Raw genomic sequence first — 27,134 nt, forward strand, 5'->3', positions numbered from 1 at the left:
TGGATAAATCCCCAGGCCCGGATGAAATGTATCCCAGGCTGCTGTGTGAGGCAAAGGAAGAGATTGCGGGGGCTCTAACACATATATTCAGGGCCTCTCTGGACACAGGGGATGTGCCAGAGGACTGGAGAACCGCTAATGTAGTACCATTATTCAAGAAGGGTAGTAGGGAAAAACCGGGGAACTACAGGCCAGTGAGCCTAACATCAGTGGTAGGAAAATTATTGGAAAAAATTCTGAGGGACAAAATTTGTCTCCACTTGGAGAGGCAAGGATTAATCAGGGATAGTCAACATGGCTTTGTCAAGGGAAGATCATGTCTGACTAATTTGATTGAATTTTTTGAGGGGGTGACTAGGTGTGTGGATGAGGGTAACGCAGTGGATGTGGTATACATGGATTTCAGTAAGGCCTTCGATAAAGTCCCGCACAGGAGACTGGTCAAGAAGGTAAGAGCCCATGGAATCCAGGGTGCCTTGGCACATTGGATACAAAACTGGCTTAGTGGCAGAAGGCAGAGGGTGATGGTCGAAGGTTGTTTTTGTGACTGGAAGCCTGTGGCCAGTGGGGTACCACAGGGATCGGTGCTGGGTCCCTTGCGGTTTGTGGTCTACATTAATGACTTGGATATGAATGTAAAAGGTATGATCAGTAAGTTCGCGGATGATACAAAAATTGGTAGGGTGGTAAATAGCGAGGAGGGTAGCCTCAGTCTGCAGGACGATATAGATGGGTTGGTCAGATGGGCGGAACAGTGGCAAATGGAATTTAACCCGGAAAAGTGCGAGGTGATGCACTTTGGGGGGACTAACAAGGCAAGGGAATACACAATGAATGGAAAGACCCTAGGCAAGACGGAGGGTCAGAGGGATCTGGGTGTGCAAGTACACAGATCCCTGAAGGCGGCGGAACAGGTGGATAAGGTGGTAAAAAAGGCATATGGGATACTTGCCTTCATTAGCCGAGGCATTGAATATAAAAGCAAGGAGGTTATGATGGAGCTGTATAAAACACTGGTTAGGCCACAGCTGGAATACTGTGTGCAGTTCTGGTCGCCACACTACAGGAAGGATGTGATCGCGTTAGAGAGGGTGCAGAGGAGGTTCACCAGGATGTTACCAGGGCTGGAGCGCTTCAGCTATGAAGAGAGACTGGGCAGATTGGGTTTGTTTTCCTTGGAGCAGAGGAGGCTGAGGGGGGACATGATTGAGGTGTACAAAATTATGAGGGGCATAGATAGGATGGATGCTGAGGAGCTTTTTCCCTTAGTAGAGGAGTCAATAACTAGGGGGCATAGATTCAAGGTAAAGGACGCGAGGTTTAGAGGGGATTTGAGAAAGAACTTTTTCACCCAGAGGGTGGTTGGAGTCTGGAACTCACTGCCTGAAAGGGTTGTGGAGGCAGGAACCCTCGCAACATTTAAGAAGCATTTGGATGAGCACTTGAAATGCCATAGCATACAAGGCTACGGACCAAATGCTGGAATATGGGATTAGATTAGACAGGGCTTGATGGCCGGCGCGGACACGATGGGCCGAAGGGCCTCTATCCGTGCTGTATAACTCTATGAACTGTACAGGGAGCTGGTGAGACCACACCTGGAGTACTGTGTACAGTTTTGGTCACCTTATTTAAGGAGGGATATACCTGCATTGGAGGATGTTCAGCGAAGGTTCACTAGGTTGATTCCTGAGATGAAAGGGTTGTCTTATGAGGAAAGGTTGAGCAGGTTGGACCTATACTCATTGGAGTTTAGAAGAATGAGAGGTGATCTTATTGAAACATGTAAAATTCTGATGGGGCTTGACAGGGTTGCCGGTGAGATGATGTATCCCCTCGTGGGGGAATATAGAACAAGAGGGCATAGTTTCAGGATAAGGGGGTCGCCCATTTAAGACGGAGATGAGGAGGAATTTCTTCTCTCAGAGGGTCGTGAATCTTTGGATTTCTCTACCCCAGAGAGCTGTGGAGGCTGAGTCAGTGAATATATTCAAGGCTGAGATAGACAGATATTTGAGCTACAGGGGAGTCAAGGGTTATGGGGAACAGGCAAGGAAAGTGGTGTTGAGGCCAAGATCAGATCAGACATGATCTTATTGAATGGCAGAGCAGACTCGAGGGGCCGAATGGCCTACTCCTACTATTTCTTATGTTCTTACAGGAGGACATTAATGAACTTACAGAATGGGCAAATAATTGACAAATGAAATTCAACACAGATAAATGTGAGGTATTAAATTTTGGTAGGAAGAATAGGGAGGTCACTTATCATTTGGTGTGGAGATGCCGGAGTTGGACTGGGGTGGACAGACCCCAGCATCTGCAATATTTGACCCCTTGTGACCCCACCTCATTGTTCTTTGATGTAATGTTTCCCTGACTGACCTGTTTGGACACCATTCACACCTTTGACTGCTGTGATTATCTCTCTGCCGAGGTGTGATAAATGGCAGTTGGAAAGGTTACCTGTAAACATCTGACATGATTCTCTGACTATATAAGCTGTGTCTTTATGCATTTCTCCACTTCACCTGAAGAAGGAGCAGCGCTCCGAAAGCTTGTGATTTCAAATAAAGCTGTTGGACTATAACCTGGTGTTGTGTGACTTCTTACACTTATCATTTGAAGGGTGCGAGTCTAGGTGGGGTAGAAGAACAAAGTGATCTCAAAGTACAAATACACAGATCACAAAGTTGTGCCACAGGTTAGCAAGGCCATCAAAAAAGCAAACCAAGCACTAGGTTTTATTTCTAGAGGGATAGAATTGTATAGTAGGGAAGTTATGCTAAACCTGTATTGAACCTTGGTTAGACCACACATAAGAGTACTGCGTACAGTTCTGGTCGTCCTATTATAAAAAGGATATAGAGGCACTGGAGAGGGTGCAGAGAACATTTACAAGGATGATACCAGAAATACGAGTGTGTACATATCAGGAAAGGATGAACAGGCTGTGTCTCTTTTCTGTTGAAAAAAGGCGGCTGAGGGGTGACCTAATAGAGGTCTTTAAAATTATGAAAGGTTTTGATAGAGTGGATAGAGAGAGAATGTTTCCACTTGTGGGGAAGAGCATAACTAGAGGCCATCAATATAAGATAGTGTGGGGGACTACGGTCTCCCGCGTAAAGAAATAGGCAACACAGCGAGCTACAAGAAATAGGTCTTTACTCCAACTCTCACAATACAGTACTGAATTCGTGAAGCCCGTGAGCCTGTGATGACTCACGGATTGGTCACCTGCTGGAACCTGATTGGTTTTCCTTCTCTCAGCAGCAGGCAAGTCTGAACGTGCCTTATTCCTCTCAGCTTGCAACTGTCTTGTGGGGGGAGGGGAATACAGCAGTTAAAAGGGGATTATACAGGTTTATCTACATACACACAGTGTTTCCCCAATGTGGCAACGCCACATAAGTCACCAAGAAATCCAATAGGGAATTCAGAAGAAACTTCTTTACCCAAAGAGTGGTGAGAATGTGGAACTCGCTACCACAGCGAGTGGTTGAAGCAAATAGTATAGATGCATTTAAGGGGAGGCTGGACAAGCATATGAGGGAGAAGGGAATAGAGGGTTATGCTGATAGATTTAGATGAGGAAAGACAGGAGCAGGCTCAAATGGAGCAGAAATGCCGGCATGGACTGGTTGGGCCGAATGGCCTGTTTCTGTGCTGTGTATCCTATGTAATCTGCTAAATGGAGGTGTGTATGATGCCTTGGCTAATACCACAGTAGCATCTTCCATATGCTGGGAAAGCCCCTGTGGCAGAAAACGAAAGGCTGCTGTGACATTTACTGCCACAGGATGAGCAGTTGGACCCATGGAGATGCCATCCAAATGTGGAGCTCGCATTTGGCATGTCTCTGTCATTACTTCGGCAGGTAGTGTAACTCTGCTTACATGTCACCTCAATTAATGCAAGATTCTTGGGAGTAGAAATTAGATCTTGTGCCCGTTTTGAGGGGTGTAAAATGGGCACAACGAGAGCCAGTTTCAGGGACCAACGTCCTGCCTCCCTGGCGGCCGGCATTAGGTTCCTTACATATGTAAATGAGGGACTTAATACTGTTTTTGGACCCTGCTCCTACATCCTCAAACAACTCTAATAAATTTGTCAAACATGACTTCCCTTTCATAAAACCATGTTGACTCTGCTTAATTGTATTATGATTTTCTAATTGTCCTGCTACTACTCCCTTAATAATGGATTCCAGCATTTTCCCAATGACAGATGTTAGGCTAACCAGCCTATAGTTTCCTGCTTTCTGTCTCCCTCCTTTCTTGAATAGGGGTGTTACATTTGCGGTTTTCCAATCCGCTGGGACCTTTCCAGAATCTGTGGAATTTTGAAAGATCACAACCAATGCATCCATTATCTCTGCAGCCAAATCTTTTAATTTGTTGCAGTCCTCCTCAGCATTGACTATTCCTCCCCCCCCAATTTGGTGTCATCCGCAAATTTAGAAATTGCGTTTTTGATTCCAAAGTCTAAATCATTAATATAAATTGTGAACAACAGTGGTCCCAGCACTGATCCTTGTGGAACACCACTACCCACCTTCTGCCACCGTGAATAGCTGCCCTTTACCCCTACTCTCTGCTTTCTGTCTTGAAGCCAGCTGGCTATCCGGTCTGCTACTTGTCCCCTGACTCCACATTCTCTGACCTTATTCATTAGTCTATTATGGGGTACCTTACCGAAGATACAGATGTACTGGATCAGACGGTTAAAGGTTAATTTATTTTTCTAAAAGTGTAGAGAAACAGTTGACAATACAGCAATGTGTTATGTCATTGCAGGTTTTCCCTGAGTGCTGGGTATGGCAGACTGTACCCACAAAGTAGTCCAGGCTGGAACTCATAGCTCATTACTCTTCACATCACCCCAAGATGCCAGCAGTATAAAAATGCGGCCAAGTACATTAATCTATATGCTCCATTATCATGCTAATTTTGGGCTGCTGAAGTTGCAATTTACATGAATCACTTGGACCAATTGCTCTGATGGTGTCCTTGTTGTATGAGCCACCTAATGTTAGTAAGTTCTTCAGTGTGTACTCTATGCTGTGCAAATTCAGTATTTAGAAAGATATACACTGTAACCACCAAAGAATGTACCTGTCCCACAAGGTATGGCTGAGATGTTTTAAAGTAGATCTGGCTTCTGCAGAAGCCGCTCTGCAAGATAAACAGGGCACTTTTTCCAATATAAATGTTATCCATCGATCTTTCCTATCAAAAATCATTAGCTTGGAATTTCCTCGGAGGTTATTCCGCTTCGTGTCACAAGTTTGGCGGAAACCCCGGTTACGAGCATAAACAGGATTTTCTGCCGAACCTCCATCAAAGTTACGGCAACAGTGTGGGAGAAGCTCAGAGGGACTGAAAGCTGCTAAATCCCAGGGCCTGATAATCTGCATCCCAGAGTACTAAAAGAGGTAGCCATGGAAATAGTGGATGCATTGGTTGCCATCTTCCAAAATTCTATAGATTATGGAACAGATCCTGCAGATTGGAGGGTGGCAAATTTAACCCCTCGATTTAAAAAAGGAGGGAGAAAACAGGTAACTACAGACCGGTTAGTCTAACATCAGTAGTAGGGAAAATGCTAGAGTCTATTATAAAGGGTGTGCTAACAGGACACTTAGAAAATATGAAAGGGAAATCATGTTTGACAAACCTACTGGAGTTTTTTGAGGATGTAACTGGTAGAATAGATAAGGGAGAACCAGTGGATGTGGTGTATTTGCATTTTCAGAAGACCTTTGATAAAGTCCCACATAAGAGGTTAGTGTGCAAAATTAAAGCACAGTAAATGGGATTGGGGGTAATATACTGGCATGAATTGAAATTTGGTTACCAGACAGGAAACAGAGAGTAGGAATAAATGGGTCTTTTTCAGGGTGGCAGGCGGTGACTAGTGGGGTACCGCAGGGATCAGTGCTTGGGCCCCAGCTATTCACGATATATATCAATGATTTGGATGAGGGAACCAAATGTAATATTTCCAAGTTTGCTGACGACATGAAACTAGGTGGGATTGTGAGTTGTGAGGCTTCAAGACGATTTAGACAAGTTGAGTGAGTGGGCAAATACATGGCAGATGCAGTATAACGTGGATAAATGTGAAGTTATCCACTTCGGTAGGAAAAACAGAAAGGCAGAGTATTATTTAAATGATGATAGACTGGGAAATGTTGATGTACAGAGGGACCTGGGTGTCCTTGTACACACACCAGTCATGGAAAGCAGGTGCAGCATGCAGTTAGGAAGGCAAATGGTATGTTGGCCTTCATTGCAAGAGGATTTGAGTACAGGAGCAAGGATGTCTTACTACAGTTATACAGGGCCTTGGTGAGACCACACCTGGAGTACTGTGTGCAGTTTTGGTCTCCTTACCTAAGAAAGGATATACTTGCCATAGAGGGAATGTAGCGAAGGTTCACCAGACTGATTCCTGGGATGGCAGGACTGTCGTATGAGGAGAGATTGGGTCAACTCGGCCTGTATTCACTAGAGTTTAGAAGAATGAGAGGGGATCTCATTGAAACGCATAAAATTCTGACAGGGCTAGACAGACTGGATACAGGGAGGATGTTTCCCCTGGCTGGGGAGTCTAGAACCAGGGGTCACAGTCTCAGGATACGGGTAGGACATTTAGGACTAAGATGAGGAGAAATTTCTTCACTCAGAGGGTGGTGAACCTGTGGAATTCTCTACCACAGAAGGCTGTGGAGGCCAAGTCACTGAATATATTTAAGAAGGAGATAGATTTCTAGACACAAAAGTCATCAAGGGGTATGGGGAGAGAGCAGGAATATGGTATTGAGATAGAGGATCAGCTATGATCATATTGAATGGCGGAGCAGGCTCGAAGGGCCGAATGGCCTACTCCTGCTCCTATTTTTCTATGTTTCTAAAGGTCCAGTGACTATGATTGTCACATGGTAGGCATCACATCGGCAGCCCATCCACTACTTAAACATCCTCTTCCTCAGTCACCGCCGTACCATGGCTGCAGTGTGTACTACCTACAGGATGCACTGCAGCAACTCGCCAAAGCTTCTTCGACAGCACCTCCCAAACCCATGACCTCTACCGCCTAGAAGGACAAGAGCAGCAGGTGCTTGGGAACACCACCACCTCCAAGTTCCCCTCCAAGTCACACACTATCCTGACTTGGAAATATATCGCCATTCCTTCATTGTCGCTGAGTTAAATTCCTGGGACTCCTTCCCTAACAGCACTATGGGAGTACCATCACCACGCAGACTGCAGCAGTTCAAGAAGGAGGCTCACCACCACCTTCTGAAGGGCATCAAAAGAAGGCAACCTACCATCTCTACCAAGTCTGGCTTACATGTGATTCTAGTCTCCAGTACATGGTTGACTCTTAATATCCTCTGAATCAAGCCTATCAGTTGTAAAAACAATCAATACCAATAAAAAGCACCTGCTGCCACTACCTGCTATGGGTAACTTCACATGGGCATTAAATGCAGCCTTGCCGGTGTTGCCCACATTCCAAAAACAAATAAAAAACACAATAACTGTGTGCCAATGATTTAATCAACAAAAAATACATGCATGAACCATGTCACAGGGCAGAGGAGTAGACTCTCAGAGCGTTCTGTCCCCACATCAACTCTCCCCAGTGTATTTTCTGACCAGAGCTGTTCTTATATGAACGCTTAACTAAACCCCTCTGTGCATTTTTAAATATGGGCATTAATGTATCTAAAATTGAGTTAACACCTGTGTTAAAATAGCATACAGAGCGATTAAGTTTGAGCACACTGAGCATTCATGTGGGAACTACATTGGGCAGGATAGTATACTCTATTGTTCTCTCCATTCTCTCTTTCTTCCCTCTCAAAGCCCTTGGACATTCTCACCTCAAATCTTTTCCCCCATTCTATGTGATTCTTACTTCAATCCTGTCCCAATTCTGCCTCTCACCTAGATTCACTCTTTCCATTATGCCCTCTTTTACCTCAAAGCTCACTCCCCATTGTGCTCCTCAACTTATTTTATCTCAAATATTTTTCTCACTTCTGCTTGTCTTTAACTCAATTCTTTTGGCATGCTTTGACCTTTCCTGCCCTCTATACTTTCTTCCAATTCTGTCTCCATATCTTTTTAACTCCACTAAAAAGTCAACAGCACAACTAAATCAACCTGCAAGTTCAAAACTGCAATATAATCTCAGAAATGAGACACTTTTACAATGCTCAAACTATACTCTTGTGGTCTGTTGTTGGCATCTGAACCCATGAGATTAGATCAGAGCCTTGTATCTTCCTCCATTGTATACAATGGTATAAAGTATCTGAATTGGATTACAGCCTGTACAGTCTCACAGCTACCCATTATTCTATATTTACAGTTAGTTCTGAAGGAGAACCCATACTTCAAAGTGTTAGAATGCACTGTAAAATCTGTTATTAAGTTATGGCTTCCTATCTGGCAGTGTGGATAGATGTTTTACCCCTGAACCACATACAATAAAAGTCATAAAATACTTTTAGACATTGCGCAAGCTGTTATTTATAGTATACAACTTCCATTCAATATTCACATAATGTCTTATTTATTTCCACCGCTTTCCTTTTTTAGGTGAGGGTGAAAATATGAAGTCCTGTATTTTTTTTTAAAAAACGTTCCCCCTCCATGTGCTCTAGTGATGCCCCTACTGGTGCCATGAGGGCACGCAACCGTATTCCCAGACCTCCACATCTGCTGCCTTTAGCCAGCAGCTAGGCTGTCCGTGAGAGTAACATAACAATGCCTTTCCTTCACGCCCTAGGGAAATGCTCAGCATCTCTTCAATCAGCATGCAGCATACAGTAAGATTCCTTCATTCATTGCCACTGCCCCCTGGGGCACAAAGGCACAGTACTATTGTGCCTCCCCCTCGTGCTACTTTTACAAGTTATTTCTCTCAGTATCATAGATTCTTCTCCCTGTTCACCACTGCCACTTTGATATACATCATACCGAAACCAAGAAAGGAGAAGGAGGAAAACATGCAACTATTCTCAGCCTTCAAACTATGCCCATTGGAACCAGATGGCAAAAATCAGGAATTTATTGCCAAGAGCAGGCGGTGAACAACTTGGCAGTGCACACATCGATGGCAGCATGGTGTTGCCACATGGTGTTGCCGCATGCTAGAGCATCAGCACACAACATTACTGAATAGTCTATCATGTGCATGCACTGGCAGCCCCTCACTCATTACTGAATTCACAATCGCAGACTTGTTGCTCTGGAAATAACCATTCAGGGTTTAATCCTATGTTCCCAGGGAGGGTGGAATACTAAACTGAAGGGAGTGTCATCCATGTTATGGAGCTGCCAGCAGTCAGGTCAGAGCAACATAGGCAGATGACTGGGAGCATGTCTTGGTAATAGTTAACTTATGGTCAGTGGAGACCAGGGAATGGGAAGAAAAATGTAGTAAACTTCACTGTCAAGTAAAAAAACAAATCAGTTCACTGCTGTGCCATGCTACATCACAGAGTCCACTTGCATTGTTTCTTGTTTTAAATTAAGAGTAAGCTGATTTTATCTGCATTGCAGTGGCACGTCACTTTATTATTGCAATGAAAAAACTTATCACGTCTGGAAAATACTTACTAAATGAAAATTTCAGAGGTTAATGTAGAGCCAAAGAATGGCATTAGCAAAGGCTTAAAACGACAGAAACTGGTTATGAATTTTTTTGTAACCATATTGGCACAATAAGGATTTAACTTTGAAAATAAGTCTTGATGGGTCATTTATAAAAATTAACAAGGCAGATTTAATTTAAAAATTGGCTCCTGCTCCCAGTTTTAGGAAATGAAAGCATGCAATTGGAAAAAATCTTTGTTGGAATGCAGCCCAGTAAAGGAATAAAAGTTATGAAAAATGTGTGCAATTAAATCAGTGAACATTTTTATCCCCAAAGTAAAATACAATGCTCTCCATGACGAACTGGAAACTTTTCATTTACTTATGTATTTTGCTTACACAGTATTGTAGCAGCACTCATGAACATTGCGTGGTCATTGACAACACACGCTTTGAATGGACATTCCTGAGCACTGATTGATGATATTACATGGGCAGAATTTCCCTCCAGCAAAAGGTTCTGTAATTGATCTCAAGTAACAGTAATGAAAAGCAAATCCCATACACTTGTAAAGTCATTCAATTAATTTTGTTTTAATAACCTTTCTGATGAGGTTTACTTCTTTTCATTAAAAGCACAAACATGTGATATTAAATATAATTTATTCCATAATAATAAAAAAATATAACGGCCACCTATTTAGGGATGGAATCCCTACAAATCATGCTATGAAATTTAGATTTTTTAGCCACAAATTTTTTTAATGATTCTTCTCTTCATCGTTTTTGTAATTTCATTTTCTCCCATTCCATACATCATTCCCTCAACCAAAAGAACAGGTAGGTAACCTTACTCTACACCTCTATGTATATGACTCTGATGCCACCAGTAGGGCTGCAACAAATAATTTGCCCTCCTACCTTCCCTCCTGTCTAGGAAGCCCTGCAGCCTCTGCCTGGCAGCTTCTCCAGGCGTCCTTGGTTGAGGCAGATGTGGGAGAAACTCTGGTCAGCTTCCCACCGTAGACAATTTCAACACAAGCTGTCGTATGCTAACAAGCTGGTGTTTGAAATTAATCTGACTCTAAAAGAGGCACTGAAACTAATAGCCCAACCCTGTGGGCCCTAAAATGCTAAACAGAGAGCATCCTTTATCTGTGTAAGCCACAGCACTGATGTATATGTCAAATTCTGAGAGCAAACTTCCTGAACGATAGAATGTACTGTGTCAATTTGTGATTAAGAGCCTTCCTCACAGCAGGCAGTACAAAGATTAAGTATCCTTTTTGTCATGCTGGAGCAATGCATAAAGGGTCCTTCCAAATGGTTGCCAACGCTAATGTAGCTATAACTGAAACCTGCGGAGATAAAGTTAGCCAATTGAAAAGTATGAACGTGTTCTCCGGGTTATTAAGAGTCAGCAGGAGTCCGAAGGTTGAGCAACAACATTCTAAACAATAAAGTGTTGGACAACTGAGTCTGGATGGGGTTAAAAAAATTCAAACTTGGTTAAGGAAATTTTGACAAGTTAGATTCCCTGAATAATTCTTCAATGTTGGGGTATTTAAAGGGCCAGTTTTCCCTCAGGATAAAAGAGGTTTGAGCAGCAGCTTATTGAGAACTTCTGCCACAATTGACAAGCTACAGCAACTGCTGCACTCCTCTCTCAACTGAATTGAGTTCCTTTGACTTCTGATGGCTTCTTATCCTACACAAACTTAGGATTTCTACAGTTCTCTTATCTTCTCCAAATGGTCTGCTCCTCCTCAAACTTCTTTCTTTTTGAATTTTAAGGAATACTGCCACTTTAAATACATGGGTAGATGTATTATCTGCCACTGGGTTTGGAAAGTCGGAAATGGTGGGGGGGCACAGGAGGAGGTGAGGATGCTCAACAATTTTCCAAACCCATTCCAGTTCTGCTGAAAAATCAGTGAGGGAGGGCAGAAAATCCAGGCTTCCTGAACAAAAGGGGGTGCTGGGTTGGGGGGGTTGGAAATTGAGCCTTGTGCATACTCCAGCTGCACATACATTCAACTTGGAACTAACAAGTGAAAGTCATGGCACATTCACACCTTCAAAGGTCTTCACACATGGAATCATTACAACACAACTTAGCTTCATGATATTTGGTCACTTCCTGAATAATTTTTGAGTACTTCACAGACAAATTCCATTATCAACAAAAGGTTAGAATTATGTTTGCCTAAGGCACACAATCACAGCGACATATTCTTTACAGCATATCAAGTTAATGAGATTTGTCAACATAAATAAATTATGTGGACAGCACACCAGGTGATCACCCTTCTATATGGTAACAGAGACTGGAAGGCGGATGAGTTTATGGGAGAAGGGGGTGCTGAGGGGGTGGTGGGTGGAGGAAGAGGAACTCCCTTATATTACTCCAAATATAGCACACAGTTCCGAACTGTGTCCAATGTTGGTTTAACTCCTTCAACAATGTGTGGCTAAGGAGCTCTTCTAAAAGCCAGTTTTTCTGAGTCTGTCATCAGGAGTTAATGATAAGAACATTTTTTTCAATTCAACAGATAGACATAAACAAAGAATGTGGAAGTTCAAAATAACTGTAGTTGTTTACATTTTATAAAAAAAGGTATAAGGTGGCAAGTGTCTCTCTGTAAGTGAGTGCAACCAGTTTAATTTGCCTCACACAAATGACATCTCACCCTCAACTTTCCCGTTATTTTTAAGAACATGCAGGATTTTCTCGTTACACTCAAATTAAACTAGCCGCAGAAAGTTAGAGCTGGTACCTAACAGAGTAAGTGCCCTTTTAACAATGGGATAATTGTTGATGCAATACCACTCAACCTCTCCGGCTCAGAAAGTGAACTATTTAAACCGTTGAGTCTCATTCCTGCAGATAGTGAATTCTTCTTCGAGATTTTAAAAATTAACTTTTTTTCTTACTTTTCCTTTCTAACTCTCTTATCCAATCTTTCTTTCCCTCTCTTTAGTTCTGTTTTTGTATCTAATTTGACTCTAATTTACCCTCGTTTTCTGTTGTTCCTGTTTCTTTCTCAATACTTAAATCCCATTGGTTAAGGAGATAGACTGTTGGTCCCATCGTTCACTAAGGTCCCAGATGCCCCGTTTCCCTTGCTGAGCTGTTATCAGCTTGCACTCCCAGCAAGTTACAAACTGGGCAAGTCACGAGATGCCCTGCTCCAGCAAGATTCGGCCCACGGTCTATTGGAATTCTATATAATAGGAGTAAATAGAAAGTAATGAATTCCATACAAAGGAAGTGAGTGGGAAGTCAAGCTTGGATTATAGGCCTTCGTAGCAGAACTTGAGTTTTGGCACTTTCATTACTTTGATTTGTAGAGTATTAGTTACAGTAAATGACATACATTTGTTACAGCAAATCCATCAAAAAACAATGACCCCAATCTTATCTCGGCGGCAGGGAAGGAAGGCGGGGGAGGGCAATTTTGCAGTCGGGAAACCGAGAAGAACGGGTTTCCCTCGGGTCGTGCCGAATTTAACGGCAGGACCTGATTACCATTTTTTCCTCTTTGTTTCCTGGCCGCAGCCAGCCAGATTGAGAGGCTGGCTGGCTGGTGGACGGGTAGGCCTTCGGCACCAGGCCACAGCCAGGAGCGGAGGGGAGGGAGGGAGGGAGGGGAGGGAGGGAGGGATTGGAAAGGCCGGCGGGGTGGTGGGGGGGTGGAGGGGAGGCCAGAGGGGGATCATAAGGGTCAGGGGGAGATTGGAAGGTTCAGGGAGGGTGTCCGAGCGCGGGGAATGGGTGAAGCAGGTAAAGTGAATCCAGCAGGGTAAGTGGAAAGACACTCACCTCCTGGATCCAGCAGTCCTCACCTTCCTTTAGCTGCCGGGTTTCCCGGACCAGCCAGGGTTAAATTTATAATGTTCTCCTGTCTGCCGATCAATATAGGGTTCAAATAGTTGACATGACCAGAAAGTTAAAGAAAGAATGCAACTGAATAATGATAAGTTCCAATACTTGGCAAGAGATTACTGTATTTTAGATTGTAATAAAACCGTTGTTGGGTGTAATGATTCCTGAGGAACAGGAATGTGAGAAGTGGAGTTGTAATGCAGGGAGCATTATAGGGAGGGCAGAGGGAAATGGCTACATAAGGCAAACCCAAAAGGCCAAAAGGAAGGGGCGAGGTGTGAAAGGCGAAGTGCTGTTCTGACTTGTACCACAGATATTGTTTATTAGTAAATGCACTTTCTTTCACATAAAACATAAAATTATATCTGAAGCTTCTTTAGAAGAAACATAGAAACTATGAGCAGGAGTAGGCCATTCGGCCCCTCGAGCCTGTTCCGCCATTTAATGAGATCATGGCTGATCATCCAAATTCAAGAAATTGAGGACCCTGTTAGTTATCCAGTATTATGTCCGTGTATAATTGAGACACGGACTGCAGGAGTTGATTATAACAAGTCTTTACTGAATGGAGACAACCTGGAAACTGAAACTACAGAAGCCTGCTAGGGCCTTTTATACAGGGGTGGTCACTGCCGGTACTGCAGTCTGAGACCAGTTATTCCCTTAAAGGTACATACACAATTCCTCCCCTTTTAGATAAACAGTACATAACATTCATTTAACAACTAAATAATAACTAATTACAATTACAATTACGGTTGCTAGATACATTGGTTGAAGTTAAGCAATTATAAGTTCAGTCTTTGAGGAGGCTTCCTGATTCTGTCTGGATAACGCCTCTTTGGGATATCAGGTTCTTCTGGCAAGGTTGAGTCGGGATCAATGTCGTTGTTTGGTTCGTCTGCTTCCAATATCACCGATTCTGCAGTAGGTGCAATTGGTACTTCGGTTTCGTCGCCAGGTGTATCAGATCGTGGTGTGGAGTTGACGATTTCCAGTGACTCTAGAATCTGGTCAGCATGGCATCTTACAATGCTCTCTCCAACGTCCACGGTATACATTAGAGGTCCTTGCCGTGCACAGATCATTCCTGGCTGCCATTTCTCTGTGCGGTAGTCCCGGGCCAAAACTGGTTGACCTATCTTAAAACTCCTGGTCGGCCTTTCATTCATATTCTGAAACTGCCTGTTCTCCACATCTCTTCTGACGTTTGGCTTAACCAAATCCAAGCGGCATCGTAGTCTTCGATTGAAGAACATCATGGCTGGAGTTTGGTTGGTAACCGCATGTGTCGCATTCCGGTAGGCAAACAAGAAGTTATCCACCTTGTGTTGTAGGGGTATATCTTCATTACACACTGCCTTGATAGCCTTCTTGAATGTTTGAACAAACCTCTCAGCCAATCCATTAGTGGCTGGATGATATGGGGCGGATGTGTAATGCTTAACACCATTGTTCTTTAAGAACCTCCGGAACTCTTCAGACACAAACTGTGGTCCATTGTCAGAGCAAATCTGTTCAGGCAGCCCATTCCTGGCGAATATGGTTCGTAAGACTGTGATAGTTTTTTCTGTGGTGGTTGAGGACATTTTTATTACCTCTGGCCACTTTGAGTGTGCATCCACCGCAATTAAAAACATCGAGTCCATAAAGGGACCAGCAAAATCAATGTGCACCCTTTGCCATGGAGATGAGGGCCACTCCCATGGATGTAGAGGGCTTTGTGGTGGGGCGTTTTGGACCTTCTGGCATCCTGTACAGCTCTTGGTCATCTCTTCGATTTCTCTATCGATTCCCGGCCACCACACAAACGCTCTGGCTAAGTTCTTCATTTTTACCCCTCCCAGATGACCCTCACGAAGCTCATTGAGCACTCTATCCTTCAATTTGGGTGGAATTACTACTCTGGATCCACACATCAAGGTTCCTCTGCACACTGACAGCCGTTCTCTTCTCGGCAAGAATGCTGGCAGCAGTGGTTCGCCATGTGCTGGCCATCCCTTCACCGTTAAATCATAGACCCAGGAGAGTGTCGGGTCATTTCGTGTTTCCTTTTCTATGTTTGCATTCGTCACAGGGAGACATTCGACTATAGTCGAGTGGAATAACTCCACTGGATCCACTGCCAGTTCTTCTTCCACCGTCGGCAACGGTAGGCGCGACAATCCATCAGCATTCCCATGCTGTTTAGTTCCTTTGTACTCGATGTCATATTGGTGTGCCCCTAGGAAAAGGGACCACCTCTGTAGCCGTTGTGCCGTCATTATCGGTACGCCCTTCTGAGGGTTGAAAATGGAGACGAGAGGTTGATGATCAGTTAGTAGAGTAAGTTTCTGACCGTGCAGGTAATGATTGAACTTCTTCACCCCCCCACACCAGGCTGAGGGCCTCTCTGTCAATCTGGGCGTAGTTATGCTCGGCTGAAGTTAACGAGCGTGACGCAAAAGCTATCGGCCTCTCTAAACCATCAAGGAATTTATGTGACAGTACCGCCCCAATGCCGTAGGGAGACGCATCACACGCCAGTCTTATCGATAGTGATGGGTTGTAGTGAGCCAATACTTCTCTTGAAGTGATTAGGTCCTTACTCTTCTGAAAGGCCCGCTTGCATTCATCGCTCCATTTCCATGCTACTCCCGTTCGTAGTAGGGCGTTCAGTGGATGCAGAATTGTGGACAAATTCGGCAAAAACTTATGGTAGTAATTCACCAATCCGAGGAATGACCTCAGTTGCGACACATTTTCAGGCGCTGGAGCCTTAACTACTGCTTCAATTTTGTCAGGGGACTTATGCAACCCCTCTTCATCAATCACGTGGCCACAATACGATATCTGTTTCTTAAAAAACTCGCACTTGGGGCGATTGGCTCGTAGCCCATGTTCACGTAATCTAGTGAGCACCTGCTCTAGGTTGGCAAGGTGTTCACTGTCATCTTCACCTGTCACTAGGATGTCGTCCAAGTAACACTGAGTCCCCGGAATCCCTTGCAGGACTTGTTCCATCGCTCTTTGCCATATCGCCGGAGCTGATGCTACTCCGAATACCAGTCGATTATACTGGTAAAGACCTTTGTGAGTGTTTATCGTGAGATACTTCCTAGAGGATTCTTCAACCTCCATCTGCAAATATGCTTGTGCTAGGTCAATTTTTGTAAAACGCTTCCCTCCAGATAGTGAGGCGAAGATATCTTCTATCCTTGGAAGAGGATATTGTACTGTGTGAAGGACTGGGTTCACCGTCACCTTGAAGTCCCCACAGATGCGAACCTTCCTTGGCTCCTCAGACTTATTGTTTAACGTTTTTTTCATGACAGGAACGATGGATGTCGCCCATTCGCTCCAGTCTACCTTAGATAACACGCCTGCATTCTCCAGATTCTCCAGCTCTGCCTCGACGGCTGGGCGAATTGCATATGGTACCGGTCTTGCTTTGAAAAACTTGGGAATTGCATTCTCCTCTATTTTTATCGAGGCGGTTACGCCTTTAAGAGTGCCCAGTTCTTGTTGAAATAACTCTTTGGCGTCAGCTAAGATTGTTGACAATCGTCCAGGAGTGACGTCGTCATCCTTTTTACCAGCCACCGTCAGTGCCTGAATGGAGTGCCAGTCTAAACTTATCTTTCTGGTCCATTCACGTCCCAATAACGGTGGTCCACCATCTTGCAGAATGTAGAGATACAATTTCCGTATTTTCTTGCCGTTGTATTCGACAGGCACCCTTATTTTTCCTCTGGGGTATACTTTTTGCCCCGTATACGTCCTCAAGACAATGGATGTCTCTCTCAAGGGTATGTGTGAGAATAGCCGCTCGTAGTCTCGTCGATTCATGACAGTAAGAGCTGATCCTGTATCCAATTCCATTTTGACTTGGGGCCCTGCTATCGTGAGGGTGACCCAAATGGTTCGGTGATCCTCTTTTGCGATTATGTTGTGAAGTTTGAGACAGCTTAGTCTCTTGTTCCCGGATTCACTATCGCTCATCTGGTCTTCGGAACTACTGTCCGTCATCTTTTGTACTTTCCTGTACGGTTCCTTAGTAGCCTTTTTGTTGTCGTTGGTCTTCTTCCCAGACCTGCAAACTCGTGCAATGTGTCCCATCTTTCCGCATTGCCTGCATATTTTGTCCTTGGACCAGCAGTCCTTCTGGTCATGGTTTGTTCTGCCGCAGCGATAACATTTTGCAAATCCCCGTGTCATTTCGTGGGTGCCGTATTCCTGTGGCTTTTGTTGTATTTCCGCAGCTCCCCTTGCTGCTGCTTCGTACGATACTGCCACGCTGAAAGCCTTATCTAGCGTCAGCTCTTTCTCTGAGAGTAACCTCTTCTGGGTTCCTTCACTCAGGAGTCCACAGACAAATTTGTCCCGTAAGGTATCTGCCAGTCCTGCTCCGAACTGGCAGTGCTTTGATAGCTTGCGTAGTTCCGTAAGGTAATCAGCATTGTTCTCATTTTTATGCTGATTTCTCCTGTGGAATTTAAATCTTTCTGCTATCAGCAGCGGTGTAGGATTTAGGTGTTCCTGTAGGATAGCAACAATTTCGTTAAAACTCTTCGCCTTCGGTTTGGCTGGAGTAATCAGGTCCTGCAATAGGCCGTACGTTCTTGCGCCCATTAAATTTAGCAATACCGATGCCTTTTTCTCATCGGCTATTTCGTTTGCCTCGCAATATACCTCGACTCTTTCCACATACGTGGTCCAGTCTTCTATTGCATTATCGAAGGCAGTGATATCGCCAGTCTTTGGCATCTTGAAAATCTAAGATGGCGCCTCCCGCACTTTTCCTTCGTCCCCGATGGATCAAAATGGCGCCTCCCGCGCTTTTCCTTCTTCCCCGCCGAGTTAAGGTGACGCCTCCCGCGCTTTCCCGCCGCTGCCGCCGCTGCCAACGCTGTTGCTGGCGATTATATTTATTTTACTATCCTGTAATGGCGACGCCCTATGGTCTTCGTGCCTCCCCGATCGCTGCTGCCAACGCCGCTCTCCGCGGTATTTTTCTTTTTCTATCGCGCTTCAATATTTGCTCCGTTAATTGAAGAACCGTTCCCGTCGTGGAGCGGACCCTCTGGGACACTTCCCTCCCTCTTCTTAGGTCCGAACGCTGCCCGGCTTCGAAGCACCGGCCGCGCCCTGTGTGCTCCACCCTCTCTCTCTCTCTTTGCTTCTCGACTCGCTGCCCGGCCCCGTTGCAGAGCCACCCGATCGAGCTCTAGCCCGCCGCAGCCCAGGAAGGATCAGTGCACTACCTGCCACCAGACCGATTAGCTGGGAAACCACAGACTGGAGAACCAAGCCTGGCTCTCGACAGTCTCTCCTGCAACTTTTCAATGCGATGATTTGGAGGGCGGTTGCCCACGGTTGACGCCCGTTTCTCGAGTTCCTTTGGATTATTATTTTTTTTTTCTTTCTTCTGGCTTCGACCTTCAATAACGTCGTCTGAGGTGCTGCCGAGTTGCAGGTAAGTTCGTTTCTTACTCGTCGCCAGTATTATGTCCGTGTATAATTGAGACACGGACTGCAGGAGTTGATTATAACAAGTCTTTACTGAATGGAGACAACCTGGAAACTGAAACTACAGAAGCCTGCTAGGGCCTTTTATACAGGGGTGGTCACTGCCGGTACTGCAGTCTGAGACCAGTTATTCCCTTAAAGGTACATACACAACATCCAGTACTGTGCAAGATAGAAAAGGGAATCTGACCTTCATGTACTATACCAGGAACTAAGGAGATTTGTCAATGGTGCCTTTCAGTCAAACTACTTCTATAAAATATGGGAACGGTAGCATAGTGACTATGTCACTGGACTGGTAATCCAGAGGCCTGGACGAATGATCTGGAGACTTGAGTTCAAATCACACCACGGCAGCTGGAGAATTTAAATTCAGTTAATTAAAAAAATCTGGAATAAAAAGCTAGTATCAGTAATGGTGACCATGAAACTACCGGATTGTCGTAAAAACCCATCTGGTTCACTAATGTCCTTTAGGTCTGACCTATACATGACTCCAGAACCACAGCAATTGACTTTTAATTGCCCTCTGAAATGGCAGTTGTACAAAACCGCTTAAAGAAGTATCAGCGGTTCATCATGGGCAATAAATGCTGGCCTTGCCAGAATACTTAGGGGGCAAAATTGGTCCTGGACGGTGGAGCAAAATGGTCGAGAGTAAATCAGCATGCCACTCAATTTTCTTTTGCATTGACTGCAGAACGTTCCGATAGAGAAGCGGTGGGCACTTCTTCTGCCCCACGTAGGTTGCGCCATCAGTTTGGGAATGTGGAATCTGGAACCATTCCCAGGCTACATCTTCCGGAGAGTTTGCGTAGTTTCCATCTGTGCTGGGTGTGGTTGGGGATGTGTGTGGGCCCCAACGCTGAAGAATCTAGTTGAGATCGATTATAGACTGGCCCTTCTTTCATAGTTAAAGTTAAAAATTTTGGCTCACCTGATTTTTCGGCTCAATTTGGTCTCTTGGAGTGGAAGGCTACGGGCATGGGCACCTACCCCTATTATTGAAATGGCCCCATCCCTGGGATTTGGGAAGAAGTCACAGGCAGATCAAAGTGGCAGGTGAAAGTTCTGCCCCCCTGCACTTCTCATGGCAAATAGAATTTATTTCTATAATAAAATAAAGTATATGGTGGCAACATGCATACACAGTACAAACTTTTTTGGGGCGAGGAAAGCTCAACATCGGCAGATGCCAAGCAGCAGCTTGTTTGGTGTTCTCTTGGCTGGGGAATTGTGCTTGCCAAAGGTCCCCCAACAGACACATACATTCCCCAATGCACACATACGTTCTCCAACAACAACTTGCAATTATATAGCACCTTTTTAACATTGTAAAACGTCCCAAGGTGCTTCACAGGAGCGTTATCAAACAAAATTTGACACCGAGCCACATAAGGAGATATTGGGGCAGATAACCAAAAGCTTGGTCAAAGAGGTAGGTTTTAAGGAGCGTCTTAAAGGAGGAAAGAGAGGTGGAGAGTCAGAGAGGTTTAGGGAGGGAATTTCAGAGCTTAGGGCCCAGGCAGCCGCAGGCACGGCCGCCAATGGTGGAGCGATTAAAATCAGGGATGCTCAAGAGGCCAGAATTGGAGGAGTGCAGAGGTTTCGGAAGGTTGTAGGACTGGAAGAGGTTACAGACACACACATACATGCACATATTCCCCAACCAACACATACATTCCAAATCAGTGGTGGAAAAAATTATATTTTTAATAACATTATGCACTTACATTCAGTGAGACAAAATATATCTCATTGTAAAAAAAATGTTTATGGATGTTTTGCTAAGAGTTTAAGCTCACAAATCAAAATAAATCCCTCATGAGCCATTAGATCTAAACTAGAAGTCCCATAAAGCACAAGGCTCACCAAATGTCAGAGCTGGTCCTGCTTATTATCATTGGATACATGATATGAAATAAGACAACAAAATGACCATAAATCCACCAATTATTCAGCAACATGGAGGCTATCCAAACACTGTCCTGTGCAAAGTGGTGGGGTGCAGTGTTTGGATGAGTCAAATGGCCTTCCAAATCCTTATCTATCTTGTGAACTTGATGTTCCCATGTAATTAATTCATGATTTCAATTTGGCTGTCACTAGGATTTATCGAGTATAAGACTAGACACCGCCCCAGCAGAAAGGTCGAGAGTTAGTCCTGGTGACACTCTTGTGCATCTTCTAGTAATTTGGTCATAAAACAGCGCTGGCAGATGGCTAAAGGCAGGCCAGCTACCCAGTGTCTTTGGTGGAGAATGATGTAAGGGAGATCTGAGAGAGGAGGTGGTGAAAAATTCAAATAGTTGACTCTACACCACAGTATAAAATAACGGGGTCGATTTGAACTTTTGGACACACGCCCATTCCAGCAGCAAAGAGGCCGAAGCTATTTTGAGGCCCGGGGCTCATTTAAATAGGACCAATGAGCTGCCCGCCCCAAACAGATATCCCGAGGCAGCCCGCTAGACATAGGCCAACGCAATGTTGGGTGGCTCAGAGGATGCCTGCTCGGCAGCAAAGTAATTCCGGGAGTGAGGGGGTGACAATCTTGGAGGCGGAGGAGCCCAAGGAGGCAGCGGCCCAGTTTATTTTGTGGGGCCCAGCAGTCCACTCTTGCTACTCCTGGCCCCACAGAAATAATTCAAAATTTACCCTTCTGTGGCCTCTTCAGCTCCATCACCGTGATCCTGGTCGGAGAGGTCATGGCACACGGCACAGGGTCCAGCCGGGTCTGTCCTAAACTGGCAATCGGGAACCTTTGTACAGCAAAGGACCCTGATTTGTATATTAAAGGGGGCCTACTGCCTCAAACAGGCAGGCACTTTGGCCACCCAGAAGTAGGCAGCGCATCGACATTAGTGGGGCAATGTTCTACCGACCCTTTTTTGAGGCCATTACTGCCCCATCAATGCCTATTCCGTTAAAATTGCTCCCCAATAAGTGTTAACTAATCATTGATAAGGGTTAATCAATTAACATATCATATAGCTGTTATGTACTGACAGCATTTCCAGCTTAGTTTTTCCTTTCATGTACAAATTCACCACACTGATTTACTGCATCCTTCTCCTAGGGTGATTAGATACCATTGCATTTTCAATTCGACCTTCCATCATTCATTTGGATTGGCAGCATATTCTTTCTCTGCATTTCATGTGTCCTAAAACAATGCAACCTTCCACAACAGTAGATAATGCTGCAACCTTGGCAGATAGTGCAGATTCTTAACAGTAAGTTCTTAATTTACAGAATAAAAATCAAATCTCTGAATAACTCAACCTTAAGTTAATCAACTGTATTCACTGTAAGATGAATGGTCATCGACCTGAAAAGTTAACTCAGTTTCTCTCCACAGATGCTACTTGACCTGCTGAGTATTTCCAGCATTTTCTGTTTTTAAATCAGTCATACTGTTAATTTAATTGTACTTGAACAATGGTACATATGGTGTTCTCACTCAACACTTCCATTAGTATTGCAGTGCTCTGGGACATGGATTCACAGGACACAGATATTTGTGGCAACAATTTCTATCCCCCAATAAAAGTAGGCACAGAAGATAAACAAAATATTTTCCCCCTAAAGAGAAAGAGGGCAAGTTACCTCAAAGATATCTCATCAACATAGGCCTGCTAGCCAAGGAATGGTGACACAGGAAGACATGAAAAAGTGAAAGCAACAATATATAAAGTAACTTTGAAAATTAATAAATTAAGCCCTTGGTTTGTTTAACATAGCAAGTCCTGTGCATCCACTGCAGATGGGGCAATTATATCCAATAATGCGATTGTATTTGAACAAAAGGTGTACGTGCAAGTTAGCCATTAGTGTTCTCACTCACCACTGGAGCAGTCTGTTCCTCCCCAGCCAGGCTCACACTGACAGGTGTCTGGAGAAACACACCTCCCATGCATGCATTCTTCTGTGCACAGTGCTATAGAGAAGGATAGATAAATAATGAATTAATATTGGCACAATTTCAAATAGCAAGAAATTAATATTTTAGCTGTATCAAATATTAAAGGTCTCTTACCATCAGTGACCCTTTTAAAAATTAAAAGTTACACAAAAAATTGCATTAACTTTTTTTACTAGCTAATTTCTGTTTTTGGGTTAATAAACGTTGTTTCTAATGGGACGTGGCAACAACATCATTGGGTCAAGTGCTTGGGAGGAGCTACTAAACCCAGCAGTGTAAGAGAGCTGAATTAACATTAGCTGAGATGTCATTAACACACCTTGCTTTATAATATTTTTCTATTGTTATACAGGATTACATAACCCTCTATTCCCTTCTCCCTCATATGCTTGTCTAGCCTCCCCTTAAATGCATCTATAATATTCACTTCAACTACTCCCTGTGGTAGCAAGTTCCACATTCTCGCCACTCTTTGGGTAAAGAAGTTTCTTCTGAATTCCCTATTGGATTTCTTGGCGACTATCTTATATTGATGGCCTCCAGTTATGCTCTTCCCCACAAGTGGAAACATTCTCTCTGTATCCACGCTATCAAAACCTTTCATAATTTTAAAGATCTCTATTAGGTCACCCCTCAGCCTTCTTTTTTCAAGAGAAAAGAGACCCAGCCTGTTCATCCTTTCCTGATATGTATACGCTCGCATTTCTGGTATCATCCTTGTAAATCTTCTCTGCACCCTCTCCAGTGCCTCTATATCCTTTTTATAATATGGTGACCAGACTGTACGCAGTACTCGGTCTGACTAAGGTTCGATACAGGTTTAGCATAACTTCCCTACTTTTCAATTCTATACCTCTAGAAATAAACCCTAGTACTTGGTTTGCTTTTTTTTATGGCCTTGCTAACCTGTGTCACAACTTTTAGTGATTTCTGTATTTGTACTCCTAGATCCCTTTGTTCCTCCACCCCACCTAGACTCGCACCCTCCAAGTAATAAGTGACCTCCCTATTCTTCCCACCAAAATGTAATACCTCACATTTATCTGTGTTGAACTTCATTTGCCAATTATATGCCCATTCTGCAAGTTTATTAATGTCCTCCTGTAATTTGTTGCAGTCCTCCTCAGTATTGACTAACCCCCAATTTGGTTTCATCCACAAATTTAGAAATTGTGTTTAAAATGAGTTTTATTGATCAGGGACAGCAGGAACCTATTGAAAGTTACAAAATTAGACAAATAGAAAAATTCAATCGGCAGATTTTAAACTAACCAGTCACTTATAATACATTTACTGAGCACCACTTGCTTAATAAGTAACAATGCAGGTATGTTGACACAAGCATAAAATAAAATATGTTGTTTTGTAATTGATATACATTACTTGACCTTAAATATCAGTGGTTGGCCATCTTGTATAGAAATAAATGGAAAATTTAAGGAACCTGTTCTTTAGTGTTAATTGTTACTAAAATGATTTCAGTGACAAACATAATTGGGTAGATTTTCTGCAATGGTTAATGGTGAATTTAAGGTTTACTAATTCCAAGCTGGGATTTTCTTTCGAATTTCCCCAAGGTTTGCCCTAATTAAGTATTCACTACGAGTTCCCTGCCTGTATCAGTCCTGGTGATGAGAACTCATCAAACGGGGTCAGGGACATGACTGCATGAGCAAGCAGCCCTTAAAGTGCTGTCTTGTACAATTTGCCACCCAGCCCAGGAAAATTTTACGGAATATAGGTATTTAAAGATAAGTAGCCACATATGAGGTACTTTTTTTAGCCTTTACAAAGGCTGTAAATATTTAAAACAAATATTTTAGTTTTCCAAAGGCTATTTGGGTCAAAATAAATGTGGAGATAGGAAAGTCTCTGGGCAAGAAATGGAGCAGGACACCTGAATCCATTTTCTTCTTCTCCTTCTTAGTCAGTCCCTCGGAACCGAAGATGACTTGCTTCCACATTAAAAATGAGTTCTCAGGTGACTGATGAGTCCAATGCGGGACCTACAGTCTCTGTCACAGGTGGGGCAGACGGTGGTTGAAGCGGCGCTGTTTGCGCTTGGTTTCCACTTGCTCTCGGCGAAGAGACTCGAGGTGTTCGGCGCCTTCCCGGATGCTTTTCCTCCACTTTGTGCGGTCCTGGGCCAGGTATTTCTAGGTGTCGGTGGGAATGTTGCACTTTTTCAAGGAGGCTTTGAGGGTGTCCTTGAAGTGTTTCCTCTGCCCACCTGGGGCTCTCTTGCCGTGTCGGAGCTCCGAGTAGAGCGCTTGTTTTGGGAGTCTCGTATCGGGCATGCGGACTGTGATAATAATAATAACTTCCGGGAAGTTATGTCATCACTTCCTGTGAACTGTGAACTATGAACTGTGTACATACCTCACTTCCTGTCATATGTCACTTCCTGTTGGACTGGTATAAATACTGGACTGTTCAGTATTGTAAGAGGCTTCTACCAGAGGCATGGTAAAGACCTCTCTTGTATATAGTGTGTTTATAAGTTACTTAAAGCTTACTTTAAAGTTACTTGATGGTAAGACTCCTTTTTCTTACATCACGGACGATGTGACCCGTACGCTTCAGTGAAGGTGTTAACGATGGTTTGGAGTTCGACCTCCGAGTGTGCGCAGACGCAAGTGTCGTCTGCATACTGTAATTCGACGACAGAGGGACGACCTTGGATCTGGACTGGAGGCGACAGAGGTTGAACAGTTTCCCGTTTGTTCTGTAAATTAGCTCCACTCCAGCGGGGAGCTTACTGAGGGTGAGATGGCGCATTGCCGCAAGGAAGATCGAGAAGAGTGTTGGTGCGAAGGCTACTTGGGTCAAAATAAATGTGGAGATAGGAAAGTCTCTGGGAAAGAAATGGAGCGGGATACCTGAATCCTTATTAGATAACTGAAAGTGGAGATGTTGCTGCTTGAAGTGGGTTTGGGATTCGAGGGCAGCCTGGGCTCTGTGTGTTGTTATTGTGGCAGCAGACTGATAGCCCCAGGTAAATGCTTGGAGCCAGCTTGTCGATGCTGGGCTCCCAGAATCCCAATGAAAATATAAAAATAGCTTTTTGGATCATGTCATTTCAACTGTGTGTAATATTAATTTAGCTCTTCACTTTGTTGGAGCTCAATATCTCTTCCTAGACAGTTTGCCCTGAAAATGTCATCAGTACTCGCCATTTATATACCTCAATTCAAAAAGAGTTTTAAAAAATCAAATTTAAGTATTTTAATAGAATGCTGATGAGATGCCCATTTGAACCTTAATAAACTGCTAATAGCTACAGAGAACACACTTGTGTTAAAGGCTATGACCAGGCTTTGAAATTACAATTTAAGCAAGAGAGCAAATTGGTCCAATTTAGAAATTTAGGTGCAAAATTATCTTTATTTTATGCACCCCCATTGTCGCACTTCCTTCTCACAGAAAGCATTTTACAAATAATAGTAACAAGTTGCAACTCTTGGGTTTGTGTTTACATTGAGAAATTTGTGGTTCCTTTTTTTCTATGCTATGATCAAGGAGCACTGATTTCCCAAAACACACTTCAGGCTGTTTGTTGTAAAGTGGCTTATAAAGTTTATACTTTAGCTCTCACACACTTCAGGCAGTTTGGGTGTTGCCATATATCACCGAGTTGAAATTCAAGCTGTTAATGAGCATCGTCTCACTGAAGAGTATGTTATGACCTAGAACACATACTTAGCCATATATATATGTTTCCTTAAACCGCTGACCTCTCCACCCTCACCTTTCTAAGAGCAAGTACGAGGAGCTCATGGACTTGTTTATCATTAAAACTGAGACCATCCTTGCAGCTGCCAATGCTGCTTCGTCCTCTTCCCTTGCCCAACAAGCAAAAGCTCCCCCAGCTCCATCTTTGATCCCCTCTCTCTCTCTCTCTCTCTCTCCCTCTAGTTTCTCTCCATTCTCCCCTCATGCCCTATTCATTTTGTCCATGAGACCCATCTCCTGCTCCCTTGATCCCATTCCCACTAAACTGCTGACAACCCAACTTCCCTTCCTGGCCCCAATGCTAGCTGACATAGTAATAGTTCCCTCTCCTCAGGTACTGTCGTCCTTCCTTTCAAAATTGCCATCTTTTTGTTTATTCATTCTCTGGATGTTTCTGGAAAGGCTGGCATTTATTGCCCATTCCTAGTTACCTTGAGAAGTTGGTGGTGGATTCTTCTTGAATCGCTACAGT

At 43.9% G+C, this 27,134-nt stretch overlaps 1 protein-coding gene across 1 annotated transcript in view; it reads right to left on the reverse strand.

The window, feature by feature from the left end:
* megf11 (multiple EGF-like-domains 11) overlaps positions 1 to 27,134 on the reverse strand; it is a 469,877-nt gene that overhangs the window by 261,988 nt on the left and 180,755 nt on the right. Inside the window, exon 6 of the mRNA XM_085968349.1 lies at positions 22,853 to 22,945. Within this exon, the coding sequence (XP_085824475.1) occupies positions 22,853 to 22,945 (93 nt within the window). The remainder of the gene's footprint in view (positions 1 to 22,852; positions 22,946 to 27,134) is intronic.

This window comes from Somniosus microcephalus, chromosome 27 (assembly GCF_052327205.1).
Source record: "Somniosus microcephalus isolate GS21.2 chromosome 27, FLI_Smic_1.0, whole genome shotgun sequence".
In the NCBI taxonomy this organism is placed as follows: Eukaryota; Metazoa; Chordata; class Chondrichthyes; order Squaliformes; family Somniosidae; genus Somniosus; species Somniosus microcephalus.